Here is a 19731-nt window from a genome sequence, read left to right as displayed (position 1 = left end):
TGGCCGAGAGTAAGTATTCTGTAAATGTTAGCCATTATTACTATCCTAGTAGAAAGACATACAGGAGGTTGAGCAAAAAGAAAGCAATTAGCTCTTGGGGCCTCCTAGGTTCTGTTCACAGGTTAGGGAGCAGCTTGCTCCAGCCTCTACCCAAAGCTTGCTATGTCAACTGGCCTACTAGGACAGACCCTGCAGCCCCTGCCCAGGAAGCTCCTTACTCTGCTTCCTGAGCTCCTTAGTGAGGGTAGGGCTGAAAGTGTAGCCATCACACAGTGTGACAAAGCAATACAGACATTCGCCCTTCACAGGATGAGGGTGGCCGACCACGGCTGCCTCCACCACAGCCTCATGTTCCACAAGTGCTGACTCCACCTCAGCTGTGCTCAGCAGGTGTCCTTGTGAAGGGAAAAAAAGTACCATGAAAGAGATCCCAGTCCTTGCCTCAGCCCATCCCCTTCTCTGCCTGTCTTCATAGGGCAGTTAAGTCTGGTCAAATGGGGAAGACCCTTCACCCATTGCTCACAAAATATATTTCCAGTTACTCCACCATCCTAGCTCCCCTCCTCTAGGTACACTCCTGTGTATGTCCCTCTTCCTCTAAACCTAGGGCCCAGAATTGAAGGCCAGACTCCAAAGGACTGTACTGTCTTGGAAAGCTTTGGCCAGGAGTTGCCAGGAAACAGGGCTAGTGAGATGGGGAAGTGGTCCCTGGCCCTCACCAGATACATTGAGCATGTCATCAATCCTGCCAGTGATCCAGTAATAGCCATCCTGGTCCCGCCGGCAGCCTGGGAAACAGGTAAGATCACACACCAAAAAATGTACAACATAATAAATACCCCAAAGTAGGAATTTACAATCCACATTACCAAACTTCACACCCACCGCAATAGCCTCCAAACAGGTGTTCCTGCTTCCATTCCAAGATGGTCCCTATGATCTCTGCCTCCTGGTATTCATACTCCTGTGTAGTCCCCTTTATCCTTGTACTAGACTTGATCTTTGTGACCAGTAGAATATGGCAGAGGTGATGTGATATCACTTCTGAGATTAGGTTATAAAAGACACGGCAGCTTCTGTCTTGGTTGTACATACTCTCAGATCATTTGCTCTGGGGGAAAACTAGCTGCCATGTTGTGAGCAGTCCACATGGTGAGGAATTGAGGGTTTCTGCCAACAGCCCTGAGAGTGAGCTTGGAGTTGGGTCCTCCAGCCTCATTCAAACCTTCATACCAAGAGCCTGATTGCAACCCACAAAATACCCTAAGCCAGGACACCCAGCAAGCACTCAACAGATTCCTTACCTTCAGAAACTATGTGAGATAATATAATGTTTGGTCTTTTGAGCTGCCAAGTTTGGGGTTATTTTACCTGGCAATAGATAATTAATATACCCAACTGAAATCTGTTCTCTTTAAATCAGGAAAAGTTGTGTCCCTCTGCCCAGAACACTCTTACTCAGATTTTCCCATACCTGATTCCTTCTCACCCTCAGGTCACTCCCCAAATGTCACTCCAGAAAAGCCTCCTCTGACCATCCTCCATAGAGTGGCCATCCTTGCAGATACTTTTTTATCACAGTATGCTCTTTATTTTGCTTCACAGCACTTACTACTACCTAAGATTAGCTTATTTTGTTTGCTGGCTTTATTGAATGTCTCCCCATACTAGAATATAAGCTCCACGAAAGCAGAGACTGCCTATTTTATTCATGGTAATATTCCCCATGCTTAGATCACTGCCTGGACATAGGCGGTGCTCAGTAAAAATTTGTGGATGGATTGGTAGATGGACAGATGGACAAACCCAGGTTCCAACATGGGGGCACACCTCACAGGGTAATACATACTGCAACATGTCTCATCACTTTCAAAACAGAAGCAATGAAGAAAAGAACCTCTTTCCTCATTCATCAAATCTCAGATGGCACCATCCTGACTCCCTTCCTGAAATAGTCATTACTACTCTTACAGACTTCTCTGTCGCTTTGCCTAGACACCAGACACAGGCATGATGGCACATTCCTCGCTCTGTTCTTCACCCCTAACCAAATCTTTCTGAATGCAGAAGGGAAAGGGATATGTGCTGGGGGTGTGGGGTGGGGGCTCACCATCTCCTGTCATGAAGTACCCAGGAAACTTCTTAAAGTAGGTGGTCTCAAAGCGTTCATGGTTCCCATAGACTGTGCGCATGATTCCTGGCCAGGGCTGCTTGAACACCTGGGCAGGCAGGAAGACACAAGTCACATCTGCTATACTGTCTCACTGGAAGACATCACAGCTGTGCCAAATCTAAGGGGAAATGTTCTGAATGCCATTCATAAGAAGTAGAAAAAGTACAGGGTTTGAAGATAGACAATCCCAGCTCTTCCATTTACAGCTGTGACCTTGGTAAGTGACTTTACCTCTCTGAAGTTTAGGATGCTAATCTGTAAATCAAAGAAAATGATTCTACCTCCCAAAGTTATCGTGAGGATTAAATTAAATAGTCTGTGGAAGTTGCCTAGCAAAGGATTCTGCTAAAGATATACATTTAGTACATTTGAGTGTCCTTTTGGGTAATCCCTCAAGGAAGTAGGTCTGATCTGATGCAAATTAAAACATTCATATAAAAAAGTGGGAACCATACATGAGCAAATAGTTATTGCCACAATCAGTAATATTCCGTGGCAGCAGATTGATGGGATAGACAGAACTAAGAGTCAGAAGGCCTGGATTCAAGTCCTGCCTCTATTACTAACTTGCTCTTGGGAAAGTGAAATGGGGGTGGAAGGTGGGGCCTAGTGAACTCTGAGATCCCTACAAGTATTAAAACAACAATCACAACAGCTGACATTTATCCAGCACTAACGGTTAGGTTCTGTGTTAAACCCTTTGGATTATCTACTTTAAGCAATCCAACAACTATAGGAGAGAAATGTACTATTTATAAATGAGTAAATTGAGGTCCAGAGGAGTTAGGTAACTCATCTGAGGTCACAGAAGAGGAGGCACTGGGATTTGAATCTAGACAGGCTGACTTTAGAGCCTACATGATTTTGCACTATGTTAGAATCTAGAATCTTTGTCCAAGGAAAAGGTGACCCAAAACCCAAAAAGTTGCCTTAGGAGTCTTTGAGCAGACTCTAAAAGGGACCTTTAGAGCCTAATAGCCAGAAGGCAGAGATGCAGACAAAGTATCCAGGTGGATCCCCACAGGATCTCTCAACAGAAGACAAACCTCCAACCACGGAGCTTCAGCCCCAAGCTGAGTAAATAGTAAAGTAACTAAATAGTATGACTAAATAGAAAGTGAAGCAAAGTACAGTACCCCTTTGTGGACCCTTACACACCCACCCTCCTCAAAGATCCCAACAGCCAGAGCCTCACCAGATAACCTTCAGCTTCACCCTCCAGCTCTTCCCCAGACTCATTCAGAATTGCAGGAGCCACACCAAAGAATGGGAAGGTCTAGAAGCAAATGAGACAGATGCAAGGAGAGGAATGAAACAACTCTAACTCAACTCTTTACCTCTCCCAAGGAACCCCGGAACCTCAGTTTCCTCACAGACATATCAGTCCAATCCTCCACCCTCTATCTAGGCCAAATACCCCAAGCCCTTACCCCTGCCTAGCCCAAGACTAGCTAAAGGCCTCACTCACAGCAGAACCAGGCTTCAAGGGTGTGGCACCAGGGAGGGGTGTCAGCATGTGGCCACCCTGTGGAAGGCAGATATCAGGGGTTTGAGTCAGTCCTTCCACTTGGTCCCTAAGCCCATCCCTCTGAAGCCCTCACTTACTGTCTCGGTCTGCCAGAAAGTGTCCACAATGGGGCAGCGCTGGGCACCTACCACCCGGTGGTACCACAACCAGGCCTCAGGGTTGATGGGTTCACCTACTGTGCCTAGCACCTGCAAAGATGCCCGGCTATGCCTTGGGCAGGAGAGTGGGGAGAGAGGAAGGTTCTGAGTATCACTGGAAGCCAGGAAGATATGTCTGGGATCTTTTCCTGCCCCCTCCCCTAGTCCAGGCCAGGGGGTTGGGACAATGGGATAGAAGAGATTATGTACAAAGGCCAGCACCCAGTTCTAGGGACACCCATGGGCAGCAGCTGATGAGGAGTCTCACTTGGTGACAGGGTCATCTCCAAACTTCATGAGCAGGCGGATGGCTGTAGGCGCTGTGTAGAACTTCGTCACCTTGTACTTGTCCACAATGCTCCATAGGCGGCTCACATCCGGGTATGTGGGGATCCCCTCAAACTAACCCCAGGCTGGTCATTCCCAATCCTTCCCAATAGCCCCCACCATTTCCCTACCATTCCCCCATACTCAATAGTTTGCCCTTTCTGACCAATCCCAGTGTCTTTACTCCCTGACCAGAAAAGCCAAGAGACCTTCCCAGTCAGGGTACACAACTCCCTCAGGATTCCTCTTTCTCCAGAGTCCAGGAAACAGGTCATTGTATAAGTCCCCCTACCTCTAACCCAAGTGACCTTGGGAGGTAGTCCCCAAGATCAACTTGTCCATCCCCCCAGCTCTATGCCAGTAGCTGTGGGTCCCAGCTCCCTTCTCACCAAAACACTGGTAGCAGCATTAGCCAGTGGCCCATAAGTGATGTAGGAATGGCCGGTGATCCAGCCAATGTCTGCCGTGCACCAGAACACATCCTCTGCATGGAAGTCGAACACGTACTTGAAGGTTGTGGCCACATATAGCATGTAGCCCCCAACTGTGTGTACCACGCCCTGTGGGAAGATGAAGCATCAGACTGGGCCCCCACTGGCCAAATGGAGGCTGGAGGCAAAGCTAGAGGAAGATCCTCCTCAAGGACTCTGGCCCTGCCATCACCCCTTTCAAAACATCCATCTTTCTTCCACCTCCTTTTCTCCAAATTCGCATCTCATCTCTTAACCCACCCCACACATACATGTAGTCTGTCCATTCACATCCTTACATCTATAGCCTTAGATAGTATTTCTTTTTTTTTTTTTTTAGGTACCAGGGGCTGGGGGTTGAACCTGGGGGTCTCCTATGCAGGAAGCCAGTGCTCAATCACTGAGCCACATGGGCATCCAAGTTGGTTTTATCATTTGTTTATCTTGTTGTTTGTTTTTTTCAGGAAGCAGGCACTCAACTGCTTGAGCCACATCTGCTCCCCAGATAGTATTTCTGAGTCATCCACATCACTCTCACACGTGTACACTTTAAGCACATTCACATCTAATAGTCTCCCTGTTGGGTATTTGTATACACACATTCAATTACACATTGACAGAGTAAGTCAATAAGTAAGGAGCAAAAAATAATTCTCTTTGCTTATTCCATGTCTATCTCATCCCTAGGAAGGAGAGGCCAAAATTCTGCTTGTACAGCCCATTGAAGGATAGTCTAAAGCACACAGAGATAAAAATTTAGGGATGGGGTTGAGTGGAAGGTAGCATGGGACATAGTTTTCAAATCAATGGAAGAGTCAGAGTTTTCTTAAGTGTTTCCAGAAATGGTGGCAGCCAATTCCCAGCCCCGGAAGGTGACAAGAAGTTAATAGTGTGGCATGTGGAAGCGACTGAACTCTAAAAGCTGTCAAGTTAAGAGCCCAGGAGGGATCCCTGCAGCCACCCTTTGCCTTCACCACTTATTTTTTGCCGTAAGTACTGTGTATGAGGATTTATATCTTAATTTGATTTAGAAAAGTAATATGACATTGCTGAAACTCAAGGTTGTATAGTAAAATTCATGTCATTACATGCTTCCTCAGAAACTCACTACTCACCCCTCCATAGTACACACACACTTGCCTTGGGTTTGCCTGTGGAGCCACTGGTATACAGGATGAAGAGTGGGTCCTCAGCATCACACCACTCAGGCTCACACTCATCCCCTGCCTCTAGCATGAGTTCATGCCACCACAAGTCAACCCCTTGGTTCCAGCAGATCTGCAGGGGAAAGACATAGAAACAGGCAAGGAAAAATTGTAAATGGATCAAGATGGGCCAAAGACACACCTACCTGGCATCTGGAGGGACTAGAGTGGAACTGGCAGATGAGAAAGGGAGCCAGGGGAGGAAAGGAGAAAGGGCCGTGCAAAGGTAGAATGGAACAGAAGAGCAGACTTCCTGGATACTTCCAGACCTGCATCCTTCCCCCCACCTCTAACCTAGAACTCCCTTTACCTGGTCTCAGGTTGAGGAGAGCCCCTTGGTTGGTCCCTTCTCATCCTTCAATTCTCAGCTTAAATGTCAACCTTCTTGGAGAGGCTTTCCCTAAACAGTATCTGGTAGAGTCCCACCTCCCATCCCACCCCTGCTATTATTCTTGATCACAGCACCATGCTCCTTTCCCCCACTGCATATATTTCCAGTCCTTTAATTTAGTTGTTTACTTGATTACTCTTTCCCAACTAGGGATTGATCTCTATGACAATAGTGGCATGTCTGTCTTTATTGATTTTTTGTTGTTGTTGTTGTTGTTGCTATGCTCCAATGCCTAGCAAAGTTTCTGACACTCAAAAGGCATTCAATAAATTTTTGTTGGATGAATGACAATGTGCACACACAGGTCTGCATACATACATTATGTAATTATGGGACCAGTGGCTCACCAGCAGGGATGTGGACACCCCACAATTCAGAAATGCAAGATTAGTCAGAGCCCACAGATGAGGCAGGCACCTGACTGTTAGTTGGTAGCAAAAGAAGTCAACAGATTTTGTTCCAACTGCCTTTTCCTGCATGTCTGGACTCCACCCACATCTGGAGTTTCCTCCCTAGCACTGCCCCTGCCTTTACATTATTGGTATCTGTATAGTGTCCCTCAGAGACTTTTACTTGAGGGGGGCAAGTTTCATTCAGCAAAAAGCCTTGCTTCAAGTTGGTAAAGGGCCAAGATGGATTTCTCCTTCCAGTAGAGCAATGTGCCCTTCTACCATAGTGCCTTGATAACTATTTCAGGTCTGTTATCCTGGAATTTCTTAAACTCCCCTCAAAATGGTTTTCCTTTCCTGGCTATATCCTGTCTTTGAACAACCTGTTCTTTTGGTCTATTCTCTGCTGAGTGAAGTTGAATTTCTTCAGTTTATCCAAAAACTAAAATGAATTCCAATCCCAGTTCTGCTACTTCCCAGCTTGGGCAAGTCACTTTACTTCAAGTCACTCCTTTTTAAAATGATGGTAATTATTCTTGCCCTAATGTTTCACAGGATTTGGGGAATATCAAAACAGAAAGGTATTACCTAATAAATATCAAACCTTGGATTACCCTAGGGGGTAGAAGGGGAAACAGGTAAACGTCAGGGGGGATAGACGTTAGTCCAGTGCCCACTGGCTCCTCTGGAAGATCAATTTAAAGGTGTGATGATGGGATTTGTTTCAGGTTTACCCTAGCTGTCACAAAGCCCTTTCATATCTGTTAGCTTCTTAAATATTCAGTGGCCCTGGATGGCAGGCAAATATGGCAGTATGAGAAAAACATCCTTCTCCCACTACATGGATATATGCTAATTTATTGTGTGTATATTTGGTTTAAAAAAATAACAACAACCTTGATAAATTATAAAATGACTCTCCCAACAATTCCTCTCTTCCTATACTATCTGTCCCTTATTCTAAGAGAATTCAAGGTTTCTGGCATGTGAGCATGAGAAAAATGACAAGCCCAGGCCAAGTGAGGATGTCATTAAAAAGGGAAAGAAAAAGAGAGATAAGCTGCTTACAGGCTAGAAAATACAAGAATATACTCTATTTTTTTGGTGGGAGAGCCATTTGGGTCTACACTGTCATGTGAACACCCTGCCAAATTATCTACTTGAGATGAGGGTTTTAATGTTTTGAAGCAGAAATGTGTCAATATTGATTTGGACAAATGGTTCTGGCCCATAGTATGTGTGAACTTTCATAGAAAAAGCACTAAGTACATGTAAGAACAAGGCATAGTTTTACTGTGGCCTGCAATTAGGGGACTTTGTAAAACTGTTTCTCTTGTGGCAGGGGTGGAGAATTCCAGGTATGGAGTCCATAACCAGCACCAGGAAGCAGGATAAGCTCAAGTAGTAGAGCAAACATTGGTTGTGAATTAGGTGTGTGCCTATGAGGGCCCAGAGCTTTGTACCAGGAAAAGGTTTGAATTTTCTAAAATAAGAACTGAAGAGTTGGCCTTTGTCCTTGGACCAGGATAGAGCCTCAGGGAGGGAAGGTGCCAGGTGTGGGAGAGCAACATGAGGGAACTCACATGTAATATGGTTGAGGAGGGAAACTACAAACAGTGCCAGGCCCTCCTTTAAAGAGTGTTTAAGGATGAGATGGTTTGGAACTCTGCCAAGATTTCTTCAGTTTTGGCTGCAATTCCCAGATCAATAAGCCTGGACTTTGTAAGTCTATTTTTATGCCCTTTAGTTTTTTGATAACTGATTATTCTCATCTTTAAGAAACAAAAATCCAGGAGCCTGTGGTCTGAGGGTTTCTGCTACTGAAAATTACAAGAGTTTGATATTTCTTTTCTGGTCTCCCATTTAGAAATGACAGCCTGTTTGCTATGTTAAGGGGAAGCAATAAAAGCTAACATTTTTGAGTAGTTATTATGTGCAAGCACCTTACAAATATTGAAAAAGCCCTAAAAAGCAGGTACATATTGTCCATATTTTATAGATGGGTAAACTAAGGCAAGAGAGGCAAGCTCACACAGTAGCAGGTGGCAAAGTCAGGATCTGAACACAAGTAGTTTGGCTCGAGAGCCTATACTCTAAACCTCTAAGTTTGTTACCTCTTCCAGGAAAAGAGGCTTAGGTTCCTGCTTGTGTTTTAAAGCAGGGGTTCTTAACTTTTTTTTTGTTCCACAGACCACTTTGCCAGTCAGGTGAAAAACACAGACATCTTTCTAAGTCCACACTATACTGTGTATTTATTTGATAAATATAACACACCCACACCAATGCATCCCCACAAGAACCCCTGTTTTAAAGGGAAGCAGTGTCCTTAGGAATCAGATCTGTCTCTATTGTGCTAAAAAGAATAGAGAAAAGGAGCTTATATTGTATCAACCATTAGCCTAAGAGGTTGATCATAGCAGATTTAGAATAAGAAACCCAATAAGGATGGTAACACAGAGGGATAGGGGGGCTTTATGTTTTGTTTTAGTAAGAGAAGCCATTTCCTTTTAAACATGTATTACCACCTCCACTACTAAAGAGAAAACTGAAGCCCAGAGAGGAGAGGTGACTTGCTCAAAGCCTATAGCTAAAAATTAGTCTTTAGGTCTCTGGACTCCAGGCCCCATTCTCTCCTCTATACTAATCTGCTCAGAGCCCCCACTCATGTATCTCCCTTCTTAGAACTACCTACATTGTGACTTTTGTTAAATTTGGCACTTAATTATATTGGAGAACTTATGTGCAGTGTGTAAATCCCCAAGTAGTATATAAACTAGATGTTGAACTCTCAAGGTCTGTAACTCTTGCACCCTCTTCTCCTCTGTCTCTGCTAGCTCCGCCCCCAGCTAAGTGCATAGTAAATGCTTTCTGATAGGTTACTTGGCCCCTCTCCCATAAAGGTTCTGAGCAGCAGGAGGGAAATCCCATGTCTGTTGCTACCTATGTAAGATCCATGCTCTATGCCAGTTCAGAGAGGCAGCAATAGGCATTTGACTTCACAACCCTTCACAGTGGCTTAGATTTCAGGGGGCCCAGGGGAAGGGAAAGGGGGTTGGGTCTGGCAGCCACAAGGGCAAACAGGCAAAGAGCAGATGGACACACAGACAAGCACGCAGAAAAGCAGTGCCCAAGGCAGTGCAGAGGTGGATACCTGGGGCCGGATGCACTTGGATTTCTCTTTCAGCTTACCCTGTTAAGAGCCCATGGAAAGGCTGATGAGCAGGGTCCAAGGACAGGGAGGTGGGTGGGAAGGGTTGGTATATCCCCAAACTCTGGCTGCCTCCTTTCCCTCCGCCCCCTGCCCCCCGCCCCCCGCCCCCCACTGGTCCTCTCAGTCTCCTTTTTCCTGATTCTGATCCCAGAACCCCTAATGCTGATTGGGCTCTCCAACCTCTCTAGCCCCAAGGCCACTCGGGTCCCTCAAGTCACAGAATCTCTGGAACCGTCTGTCCTCCTGGACCCCAGAACTTCTGTCCCTCATGCCCTCACACCTGGAGGCTACTACTGGTCTTTCCCACTGTGCCCACCAGAAGCACTGAATCCAAAACTAACAAAGGCCATATCTTGAGGCCCAGATCCTTGTCCTTCCATGGTAGGCATCCTCTAGGCCACAGATAGTCCACTCCAAGCCATAGCCCAGTAATCAAGGAGAACACATACAGTCACCCAAGTCACCGAATTTCTAACACAAACCCAAGACCTGAGGGTCTTCTGTGCCCACCACCATACCCCAACCAGCACTGCAGTTTCCCTCACAATTTCCCTTTCAAGCTAAATTTTCCTGAGGTACAAGGAAGGGGCTCAAAGGTCAAAATCCCCTGGCTCCCAACCAGAGCTGCCAAAGGAGGCATTTGTAGGATTGTTCCCAGATGCTGAGCATTATAATGAGGAAAGGGAGTGCATCAGGAACTTCCTGAGCAGGAAGAGGGAGCTAGTTTGAGCTCAGAGGAGGGTGGAACGGACCAGTAACAGACTCACCTGCACATCCGGGCATGGCCTCTTAATTGGGGGAGCCTGGCTTGGGGAATCACCCATGCCCAGCTCTGCCCGCCCTAGGTGCTTGACCACAATGCAGCATCTCACTGGGAAACCCCTGGAGAAAAGAAAAGTCTGAAGTGGTGGGGCTGGTTGGCTCAGAAGAGAATTTGGCAGGATTCACCTATGCCAATCTAGGGTAGGGGACAAAGGGAGTTTGAGCCCAGAACCTGGCACAAGGGAAGGCCCAGGTGACCCAGGGCAGTGGCCAATTGGCAAACACACTTACTTCCCCTGACACTTCTCCAGGGCCTCGTCAACCAGCTCCTTCAGGTTCACAAGTTTCTCTCCCCTGTAGAAGGCATCTTTGGGGAGCAACAGATATTCCAGGGCTTAGGAAGGCAACACACCCCTAGCCACTTATTCCTAATGGGCACAATGTCCACAGAGCCCTTCCTGAGTGGGACCCTTGATTCTGGCTTTTCCAGGTAATGTGAGCTGAGGTGGGACTGGGAGAGGAAGGGCACTGAGCAATCCCAAATATCAATGAACTGACTAAAGACTAAGACTCAGTGTGTGGGAGGTTTGGAGAAGGGGTGAGAGAATTAGTCACCTGAAGTGATGAGAAGACTGCAACTGGAATCCAGTATCCGTTCACACAGAGATTCTGAAGAAAAGCCTGCAAACTAGGGAAGGGAAGAAAGACTGAGGGAGAGAAGGAAGCCCCATGGATTGAGAAAACAAAGAAAGGAGTCACTCATGGAACTTTCAGAGTCTCCCCAGGTCCTAGAAGAAACTGAAAAGCTTATATGGACCTATGGCACAAAACTTCCAAGCTCTTCAGTCTTCTGTTTAAGACCTTATATCATCCAGGCCCAAACTATTTCTCCAGAGCCCTATTCCCCACTCGTGCCTTTTTTTTCCAGCCCAAACTCCTACCACAATGGAGTGTAGAACCCCAAGACGAGCACATGCCAGCATAGCCACCACCAGCTCCGGAATCATGGGCATGTAGATGGCCACTCGGTCACCCTTCCGAATGCCTGAAGGTAAATAACACAGATTAAGGACCATAGACTCTTCCTGCTGCTATGCACTCCCTCCCATCCAGTTAGTCCCTGCATACTTACCTTTACTGCCCCTCTGTTACCAGATTCTTTCCATTCCTTGACCACTCTCCCTAAGTCCTCAGATACCTTAAGGTGGGGTCCCCCAGTCTCCTTCCCACATCCCCAAACTCACCCTGTTTTCGGAGAACATTGCTGAACCGACATACTTGAACCAGAAGTTCACGGTATGTGATCTGGGTGGTCTCCCCTGGTTCATTGCCCTCCCTAAGATACACCAGAAAGAATGAGTCATTAGAGAGGATAGCCTCTTCCCCATACAAGAAACAGAAACAGGCATAAAATCCATCCAGTAAGAACAAGGTCTGGGAATGTCCTGTGAGGGTGAGCTACCTGCCACCACACTTTGAGCTGACTGGTCAGATGTTCTGAACTTACAAGGTACTTTGTATGCATGTTGAGTGTCATTGGAAAACACACTGACCATCTCTAGACCTGTTTTTAAGTTGATAAAATGGATTGATGGTTCCTTCTCTTCTATCCTATGGATGTATCTAGGAGAAATATCACATGTGATTCTGAGTGAAGTATCAAGACTGCAGTGGTGTTATGCAAACTGGGGTCTTTAGATCACTTTTACCCAAATTACCTAAGGAACTTGCTAAAATGTAGCTTCCTGGGCCCCAGCTCAGATTTACTGAATCAGAATTATATGGCCCAAGAATGTGTTTCTTAATAAACCTAATTGCAAATCCTTTCTTTTTTAAAAATCTTAAAACTATGTACCAAGTTTTCTGTTGAAATTGTGTAGAATAAGTAAACTTTAAATTGCATTCTATTAACCAATATGTGTGTATTTCTATAAGCATAGTCATGTTGAAATAAACTTTTAAAAATTAAAAAAAAAGAATGTTTCTTTACTAAGCCCTCTTTATACAAACTGGTATAAAGAATCAGTAGGTGATTCCAATGTACATTTAAAGTATGAGAATTAACACCCTCCATCACCTGATTTCTCTCTATGCTTCAGCTTTACCTCCCATTCCTCCCTAGGCTTCAGCCTGATTTCCTTCAGTCATCCCTTCATTTGTTCATTCACTTATTCAACACCTACTATGCGCTGATACATATATAGAAATCAGACATTGATGAATGACATAAGTCAGGTGCCTATCATCATGGAGCTTATATTCCAATGATAGCCCAGGTGAAAAAACAAGTAACAAATATAAGGGAGATAATTTCAGATTATAAGCATTTTGAAGGAAATAAAGCAGAATGATATAATAATGAACAACCGGGGAAAAATACTACTTTAAATGATTGTACACTGAGATTTAGCTACAAGAATGTTCCCCTCAGTGTTTTCGTTTTTATGATTTTTTAATAGGTAATACATACAAATGGTATTGCATAAAAAGATTTGTAATGAAAAGTATCCTTTCCATTCCTGTCCCCCAATCACCCTACCTAGAGGCAAACACTGTTACTAGTATTTTTTGTAACTTTCCAGAAATTCTCAATATGCAGACAGGACTATCCCTAGTAGGATGGATGGAGAGCCAAGGCAACTCAACTAGTGTGGTGTGATCAAGATAATCGCTTTGAAAGAAGGCTACAATCTTTAATAAGATCCTTGGAATACCAATGAAGGCAGAAATCTTTTAATTGAATTTTAATGCTGTTCAGAAAAGAGATAAGCACCTCAGAGTCCCCAAACAAGCATGAAGTAGCAGGGGTGGGGGAGTCGCTCTACTCAGGGACAGGCCCATTTGACAAGTATTTATATATGCATTTATATTTATATATTCTTCTTTATTCTACACAAATGGTAGCTACTATACACACTATTCTATGTCTTTCTTTTCCAAAAAAATTTGTATTGAAGTAAAATATATATTCAGTAAACTGTACAATCTTAAGTGTAGAGCTTCATCATCTTGCTTTTTAAAAATTTAACAATGACCTTGATATAATTCTCCATGAAGACATATAAAGCTGTTTCATTCTCTTTGTCACTACATAATTTTCCACTGTTTGGATATAACAATTCATTTAACAAATAAATGCTTCTGTGAATATCTTTATTCATATGTTGTTTTACTCACTTGCAAGTATATCTATAGTGAGACTGTTATATTAGTGAGACTGTTGGGTCACAGGATATGTGTATTTTAAACACTGGTAAATATTAGGGGATGACTACTTTAAATAGGATGGTCAGGGAAGGCCTCTCCCTGTGGAGGTAATACCTGTGCTAAGACCTGAGTAATGGGAAATAGGCAACCGTATGAATACTTGGGAAGAGTATTCTGGGCAGATGGAAAGGCACTGAGGCAGTAATGTGCTTGTCTATTCAAAGAATAGAAAGGAAACCAATATGGCTGGAGTATAGGAAGGAGGATAAGAATGAGAGATAGGTAGCAGCTAGCTTATACAGAGCCATGTAGATAATTGTGGGAAGTGTAAATTTTACTCTAAGTGGCTTCCTCCTGGCTTCCCCTGAACAGAAGTTCAGGGCCCCCTCCATACTTCTGATCATGCCAGTGTCCTTCTTCAGAATGCCCTCCCTGCTCTTAAGCACCAGCACCATATAGGTCTTCCTAAGCATTCTAGGCCACTGTGCTCCACTCCGTCCTTACTACCCAGAGTACTTATGAAGAAGGTAACTGAAACCCAGAGAGATGTAGTAGCTTGGTCAAGGTCAGGCAATAATAATTAGCAGAGCCAAGAATAGATTCTCAGGTTTTCTGACTTCAAGTCAGGACTCTGGCCCTTCATAGTGTGAAAGGGGCGGGCAGGGAAGTCAAGCGTTTTCTTACTAATGGAAGCTACACAGAAGATTATTGGCCTCTTTCCAGCTGCTGGCTTGACAAGTTAGTTATTATCCTCTCCTTAGCTTAGCCTTCCTAGCGCTGAGGAGAGCCAGCAAAGCCCAGGGAGTTCACGAAAGTGAGAAGGCACAGGGAGAGAAGAAGCTGGCAAGTGGAATGCCAGGGGCAGAAAAGTCATTTCTTTGAACCGCCCACTTAGAAGTGCCACAGGAACTTTAGACTGTCTCCAGTTATGGCAGAATACCCATATATACCACACACCCACATGCACACGTAACCCCGTATACATACCTCACACCAGCTCACTTGTGTGCCGTCACATGCATATGTCACATATAATAATACACAAACATTCTAGGCATTAAAGCTGTCTATTTGCACACATAGACACAAAAAGAATAAACATATGCACCCAGGACTCAAACATGGGCCCACTGCAAACACAACACATTTACATACATATCTATATGCACAGCTTGCCACTCTAGAAACTTGCAATAAACTTTCTTCATGGAACTTGCCACTATTTGAAATTATCTCATGTATTTTTATTTGTTTGCCTGTATGTCATCTGTCTTCTTCACTATTAACAGAATATAAGCTCCATCATGACAGCAGAGACCTTGTCTGTCTTGTTCACTCTATATTCCTAACACCCAGACTAGAGCTTACATAGAAGCTGCACAGGATAAGATAAGCACAAACCCATACAAATATGGCTTACTTGAGTCCACTTCCAGCAGTACACACACACACACACACACACACACACACACACACACAGTACATTCCTTTCCCTGGCTATGGCTTAAGTTATACATTATTAATAAAGGCACCTTATTCCTTCCAGTATCTTCTTTCTCTGATATACACACCGGCTGAGGCCTGGCTGGTTGGGGGGTGGGAAGAGGGTACTGGCCAACCTCAAGATCCCAAGCCCTTTAGGATGTTAGACTCTTAAAAGAACATTCAATTTAGTCTCCTAACTTTGAGAGGCAAAGAGGCCATATGCTGTGCTCAGGGTCACTTGATGGGTTGTTGGCAGAGTAGGACCAGACCTCAAGGGTCCAGGCCTATTTCCTCTATATAGGAAGCTGCAAGTATACAGACAGGTAATAGAAATGAGTGAAATAGACTATCTGAAAGAAAAATTTGGTAAGAGACAAGATCATTTTTCTCTTAACATGTGTGACACAGCCTCAGTTTTGGGGAAACAATAGAGAGGAGCAGGGACTGGAGATAACATGCTCTGGCAAAAGGAGGCTGCCAGTACTTAAATTTAGCTCCTGTCAATTTTTGTGCTCTGAGAGTAAGGGCTTAGTGTTGCCAATTTTTTTTCAAGAGAGGCCTAGAATCTATTTTTTTGCCAAAATTTTTGAATTTTTAAGTGCTGACAACTAATCTTTTAAAATTTTAAACAATGTGGGTCAAACAAAACTATTAATGAGTTTGTATTTTATTTATTTATTAATGAGTTTTTGGGTTTTTAAAGAAGATTTATTTCTCCCCCCATCTCACTGCTTGGCCTCGTTGTTTGCTCTCTGTGTCTGTATGTTGTGTCCTTTCTGTGTCTGCTTGTCTTCTTTTTAAGAGGCACTGGAAACTAAACCCAGGACCTCCCATGTGGAAAGGAGGCACCCAATTGCTTAAGCCACCTCCGCTCCTGTTTGTGTTTCCTCGTTGTGTCATTTTGTTGCATCATCATTTTGCGTCAGCTCACTCTTCTGCTCATCTTCTTTATGGAGCACCAGGAACTGAACCTTGGACCTCTCACGTGGTAGGAGGGCACCCAACTGCTTGAGCCATATCTGCTTCCCTATTAATGAATTTTTATCAAACAAAACTATTTAGCTGTTGGGGTACCAATTGGGAATCTTGCTGTAGACTACTTCCCCTTTACCTAGAGGCCATGTGGTTATCAAGACAACTCAAAGTAGACAGTCACTAGGTCCTTCTCATCCTCCTCCAGGGAACCTTCTCCAGGGAATCTTTTCCAACAACCTCATCACTTACACTCTCTAAATTTACTGTAACACATTATTAATTCAAAATATATTTAGAATTTGACTACTCTTCACGTTGCCCTCTACCATCCTACTCCAAAACCATCATCAGATAAGTTAATCACGTCTCTCTTTTGCTCAAAATGCTCACATGGTTTCCTATGTCATTTTGAGTAAAAGTCAAAGTTCTTACAATAGCCTAATAGTTCCTACATGATCTGGTCCCTCAATACTGTTGTTGTCATCTTTACTTTTGTCTCTTCTTACTCTGCTCCATCCACATGGCCTTCTTGGTGTTTGGCAAAAACCAAGCACACTTAACCACAGAGCCTTTGTCCTCTACTTGGAGCATTCTTTCCTCAGATGTCCACATGACTTATTCCCTATGTTTGGGTCACTGCTCAAATGTCAACTTCTGAGTGAGGCCATTCTTTTTTTTTTATTTTTAAAGATTTGTTTATTTATTTATTTCTCTCCCCGCGCCCCCCCCCCCCCACCCCAGTTATCTGTTCTCTGTGTCTATTTTCTCTGTCTTCTTTGTCCGCTTCTGTTGTGAGCGGCACAGGAATCTATGTTTCTTTTTGTTGCATCATCTTGTTGTGTCAGCTCTCCGTGTGTGCGGCACCCTTCCTGGGCAGGCTGCACTTTCTTTCGCACTGGGCGGCTCTCCTTACGGGAGGCACTCCTTGCGCGTGGGGTTCCCCTACACGGGGGACACCCCTGCATGGCAGGGCACTCCTTGTGCGCATCAGCACTGTGCATGGTCCAGCTCCACACGGGTCAAGGAGGCCTGGGGTTTGAAACGCGGACCTCGCATGTGGTAGACGGATGCCCTAACCACTGGGCCAAGTCCACCACCAGTGAGGCCATTCTTGATTCCCCCACCCCACTCCCATATAAAAGGGCACTCCCTGCCCTCAACCCCTGTGTGCTGCAAATTTACAACTTCCATTAAGCCTTCTTCCCAAGACCCTTAATCTCTCTTTCCTTGTAATCTACCTGTTCTACCTTGGATTACAGTTATTGGGGCCTTATCTTTCCTATCATACCCTGGGCTCCTAGTGGGCAGGCATCATGTCTTATCCCTCTCTGTCTCCTCCAAGCACAGATGGCACAATAGGTACTCAAGATTCATGGTCAAATTGTTGAAAGACTGATATTTGAGTAATGGCAGGGAAGTCAGGCCTCCCCTCTTAATATGAGATAGATAGTCATTGGATTGAGGATTTTAGCTCTCTAGACTAGCATAAAAGTAAGGCATAGGATAAGAGGAAAGAGCTGAGGGAAAGTTGGAGGGGCAGGATGAGAACTGGGTTGTTCATAAAAGCATCAGAGTTCAGGGCAGGATCTAACCTGGTGAGTAGGGCCTTCCAGAGGAGAAACACAGAGGTAAGAAGAGGAATCATACCTGTTATGAGAGGAATGCTGGAGTAACTGAGATGTTTATCCTAGAGAAGATATTGAGGGACATGATAGCAAGTCTCAATTATCTGTATCTCTATTTGCCTCTACCCTATTTCAAGCCACCTTCATCTCTTGCTTGGATAACCACAATAGCCCTTTAACTGTCATCTCTCTTGCCCCTTTCCCATACATATATCATCCAGAATGATGTATTAAAAATATAAACTAGACTATATCACCTCCTGCTTAAAAGCTTTTAATGGCTTTCATGGCACTTAGAAGAAAATCCAAATTTCTACTATGCCTTGCACCCTATCCAACTTCATCTTGTGCCATTCTCTCATTCTGTCCACTAGGTTCCCAATACTTTGACCTTCTGAATGAAAGAACATGCCATATTCTTTGACTATTTTCACCAATTCTCCAAATGGTTTGTTCTATTTCATATTTCATATTTCATATCTCAGTTTAAATGTCACCTCCTTAGTTTTCTTTAACTACCCTAAGGAGCTTCACCTCTTCCTACTATTCTTATCACAGAGCCCTATTTATTTTCTTCACAGCTTTCTCAAGCTGTGATTCTTGGGTTATTTATTTGTTTACTTAAAAAATTTTTCAAAAATAATTGACTATCTCCATTGGACTGTAAGTTTCATGAAGGCAGGGACCAAATTGGTCTTATTTAGTGCTGAGTCCCCAGTGCCTTACCCAGAATCTTGCACATAGCAGGTGCTCAATTAATGAATGAATCTGAAGGGAAAGAAGAGGAAGACTAGTGTTAAGGAATTCTAATGGAAGAGCTAGGTCAGCTGGGAGAGCTCATTATAAAGTAGGCTTTCTGTCAGAGCTGTCCAATGATGAAAGGAACTCCTCCTGAGGCTCCTTAACTCTGGAGAGATCATGTAGAAACTAGGATGAGAAGCGGATGTGGTTCAAGCAATTGGGCTCAAGCAATTGGACCTACCATATAAGAGGTCCAGGGTTTGATGCCCAGGGCCTCCTGGTGAGGGCAAGCTGACCTGTGTGGTGAGCTGGCCTATGTGGAGTGCTGGCCTGTGCAGAGTACTGCCCTATGCAGAGAGCTGGCACAGCAAGGTGATGCAACAAAAAGAGAGTCAGAGGACAGACAACGAGAGACACAACAGATCAAGGAGCTGAGGTGGCACAAGAGAATGATCGCTTCTCTCCCACTTCAGAAGGTCTCAGGATTGGTTCCTAGAGCCACCTAATGAGAATACAAGCAGACACAGCGATTGAACACAGCAGACAACAGGGGGGTGTGGGGGTCGGGTGGGGGGTGTGGAGGGGTGGCACTGACAATAAATTAAATAAATAAATCTTTAAAAAAGAGAGAGAGAGAAAAACTAGGATTTGCAGAGATACCAAAAAGCAGATTCTGCTACGTGGCTGGGGACTAATCAAGACCAATGTTCCTCAAAGTGTGGTCAGACAGTGTTAACAATACAGATTCCAAGGTCCCATCCTACATAGCTACAGCATAGGTGCAAGGTGAACCAGGGAAACCCCAGCACCCTCCCCTTCTACTACATCATTCTCCAAGAAGTGAGCCCTTGGAATTTTCATTTTACAAGCTCCTTGTGTGTTCACTAAAGTTTGAGATGACTTTTAAGTTACTTCCAACCTTGAGTTTCTTAGACTCTGTAAAATGAGGAAATAATTTGAAAGGGTTCTGTGGTCTATAAAGTACTGCACAGATGTGATGAACTCAGATGTAAGTATGCTCTCAAGTCACTTTCCCTTTTACTTATGGAACAGGAGCAGGAACAACATAACTTGGCCAATTAATAGCCTAATGTTCCCTCTGGGT

General features: G+C 44.4%; 1 protein-coding gene across 4 annotated transcripts in view; it reads right to left on the bottom strand.

Moving 5' to 3' along the window:
- ACSS2 (acyl-CoA synthetase short chain family member 2) overlaps positions 1-19731 on the bottom strand; it is a 55113-nt gene that overhangs the window by 1414 nt on the left and 33968 nt on the right. Inside the window, exons 3-17 of one of the 4 annotated variants that reach the window (XM_012523834.4) lie at positions 11838-11929; positions 11535-11638; positions 11209-11281; positions 10885-10960; positions 10599-10713; positions 9772-9810; positions 5776-5913; positions 4555-4725; positions 4107-4240; positions 3779-3911; positions 3642-3698; positions 3369-3449; positions 2111-2219; positions 720-788; positions 219-395 (exon numbers count right to left, since the gene is read on the bottom strand). In XM_012523834.4, coding sequence (XP_012379288.2) covers positions 219-395; positions 720-788; positions 2111-2219; positions 3369-3449; positions 3642-3698; positions 3779-3911; positions 4107-4240; positions 4555-4725; positions 5776-5913; positions 9772-9810; positions 10599-10713; positions 10885-10960; positions 11209-11281; positions 11535-11638; positions 11838-11929 — 1568 coding nt within the window. The remainder of the gene's footprint in view (positions 1-218; positions 396-719; positions 789-2110; positions 2220-3368; positions 3450-3641; positions 3699-3778; positions 3912-4106; positions 4241-4554; positions 4726-5775; positions 5914-9771; positions 9811-10598; positions 10714-10884; positions 10961-11208; positions 11282-11534; positions 11639-11837; positions 11930-19731) is intronic. The other 3 variants (XM_058286965.2, XM_058286964.1, XM_058286966.2) reach the window with 3 other exon arrangements.

Source organism: Dasypus novemcinctus, chromosome 24 (genome assembly GCF_030445035.2).
Source record: "Dasypus novemcinctus isolate mDasNov1 chromosome 24, mDasNov1.1.hap2, whole genome shotgun sequence".
Lineage (NCBI taxonomy): Eukaryota > Metazoa > Chordata > Mammalia > Cingulata > Dasypodidae > Dasypus > Dasypus novemcinctus.
Note: the sequence above shows the minus strand (reverse complement) of the source record. Positions and strands in the feature narration are given on the sequence as shown.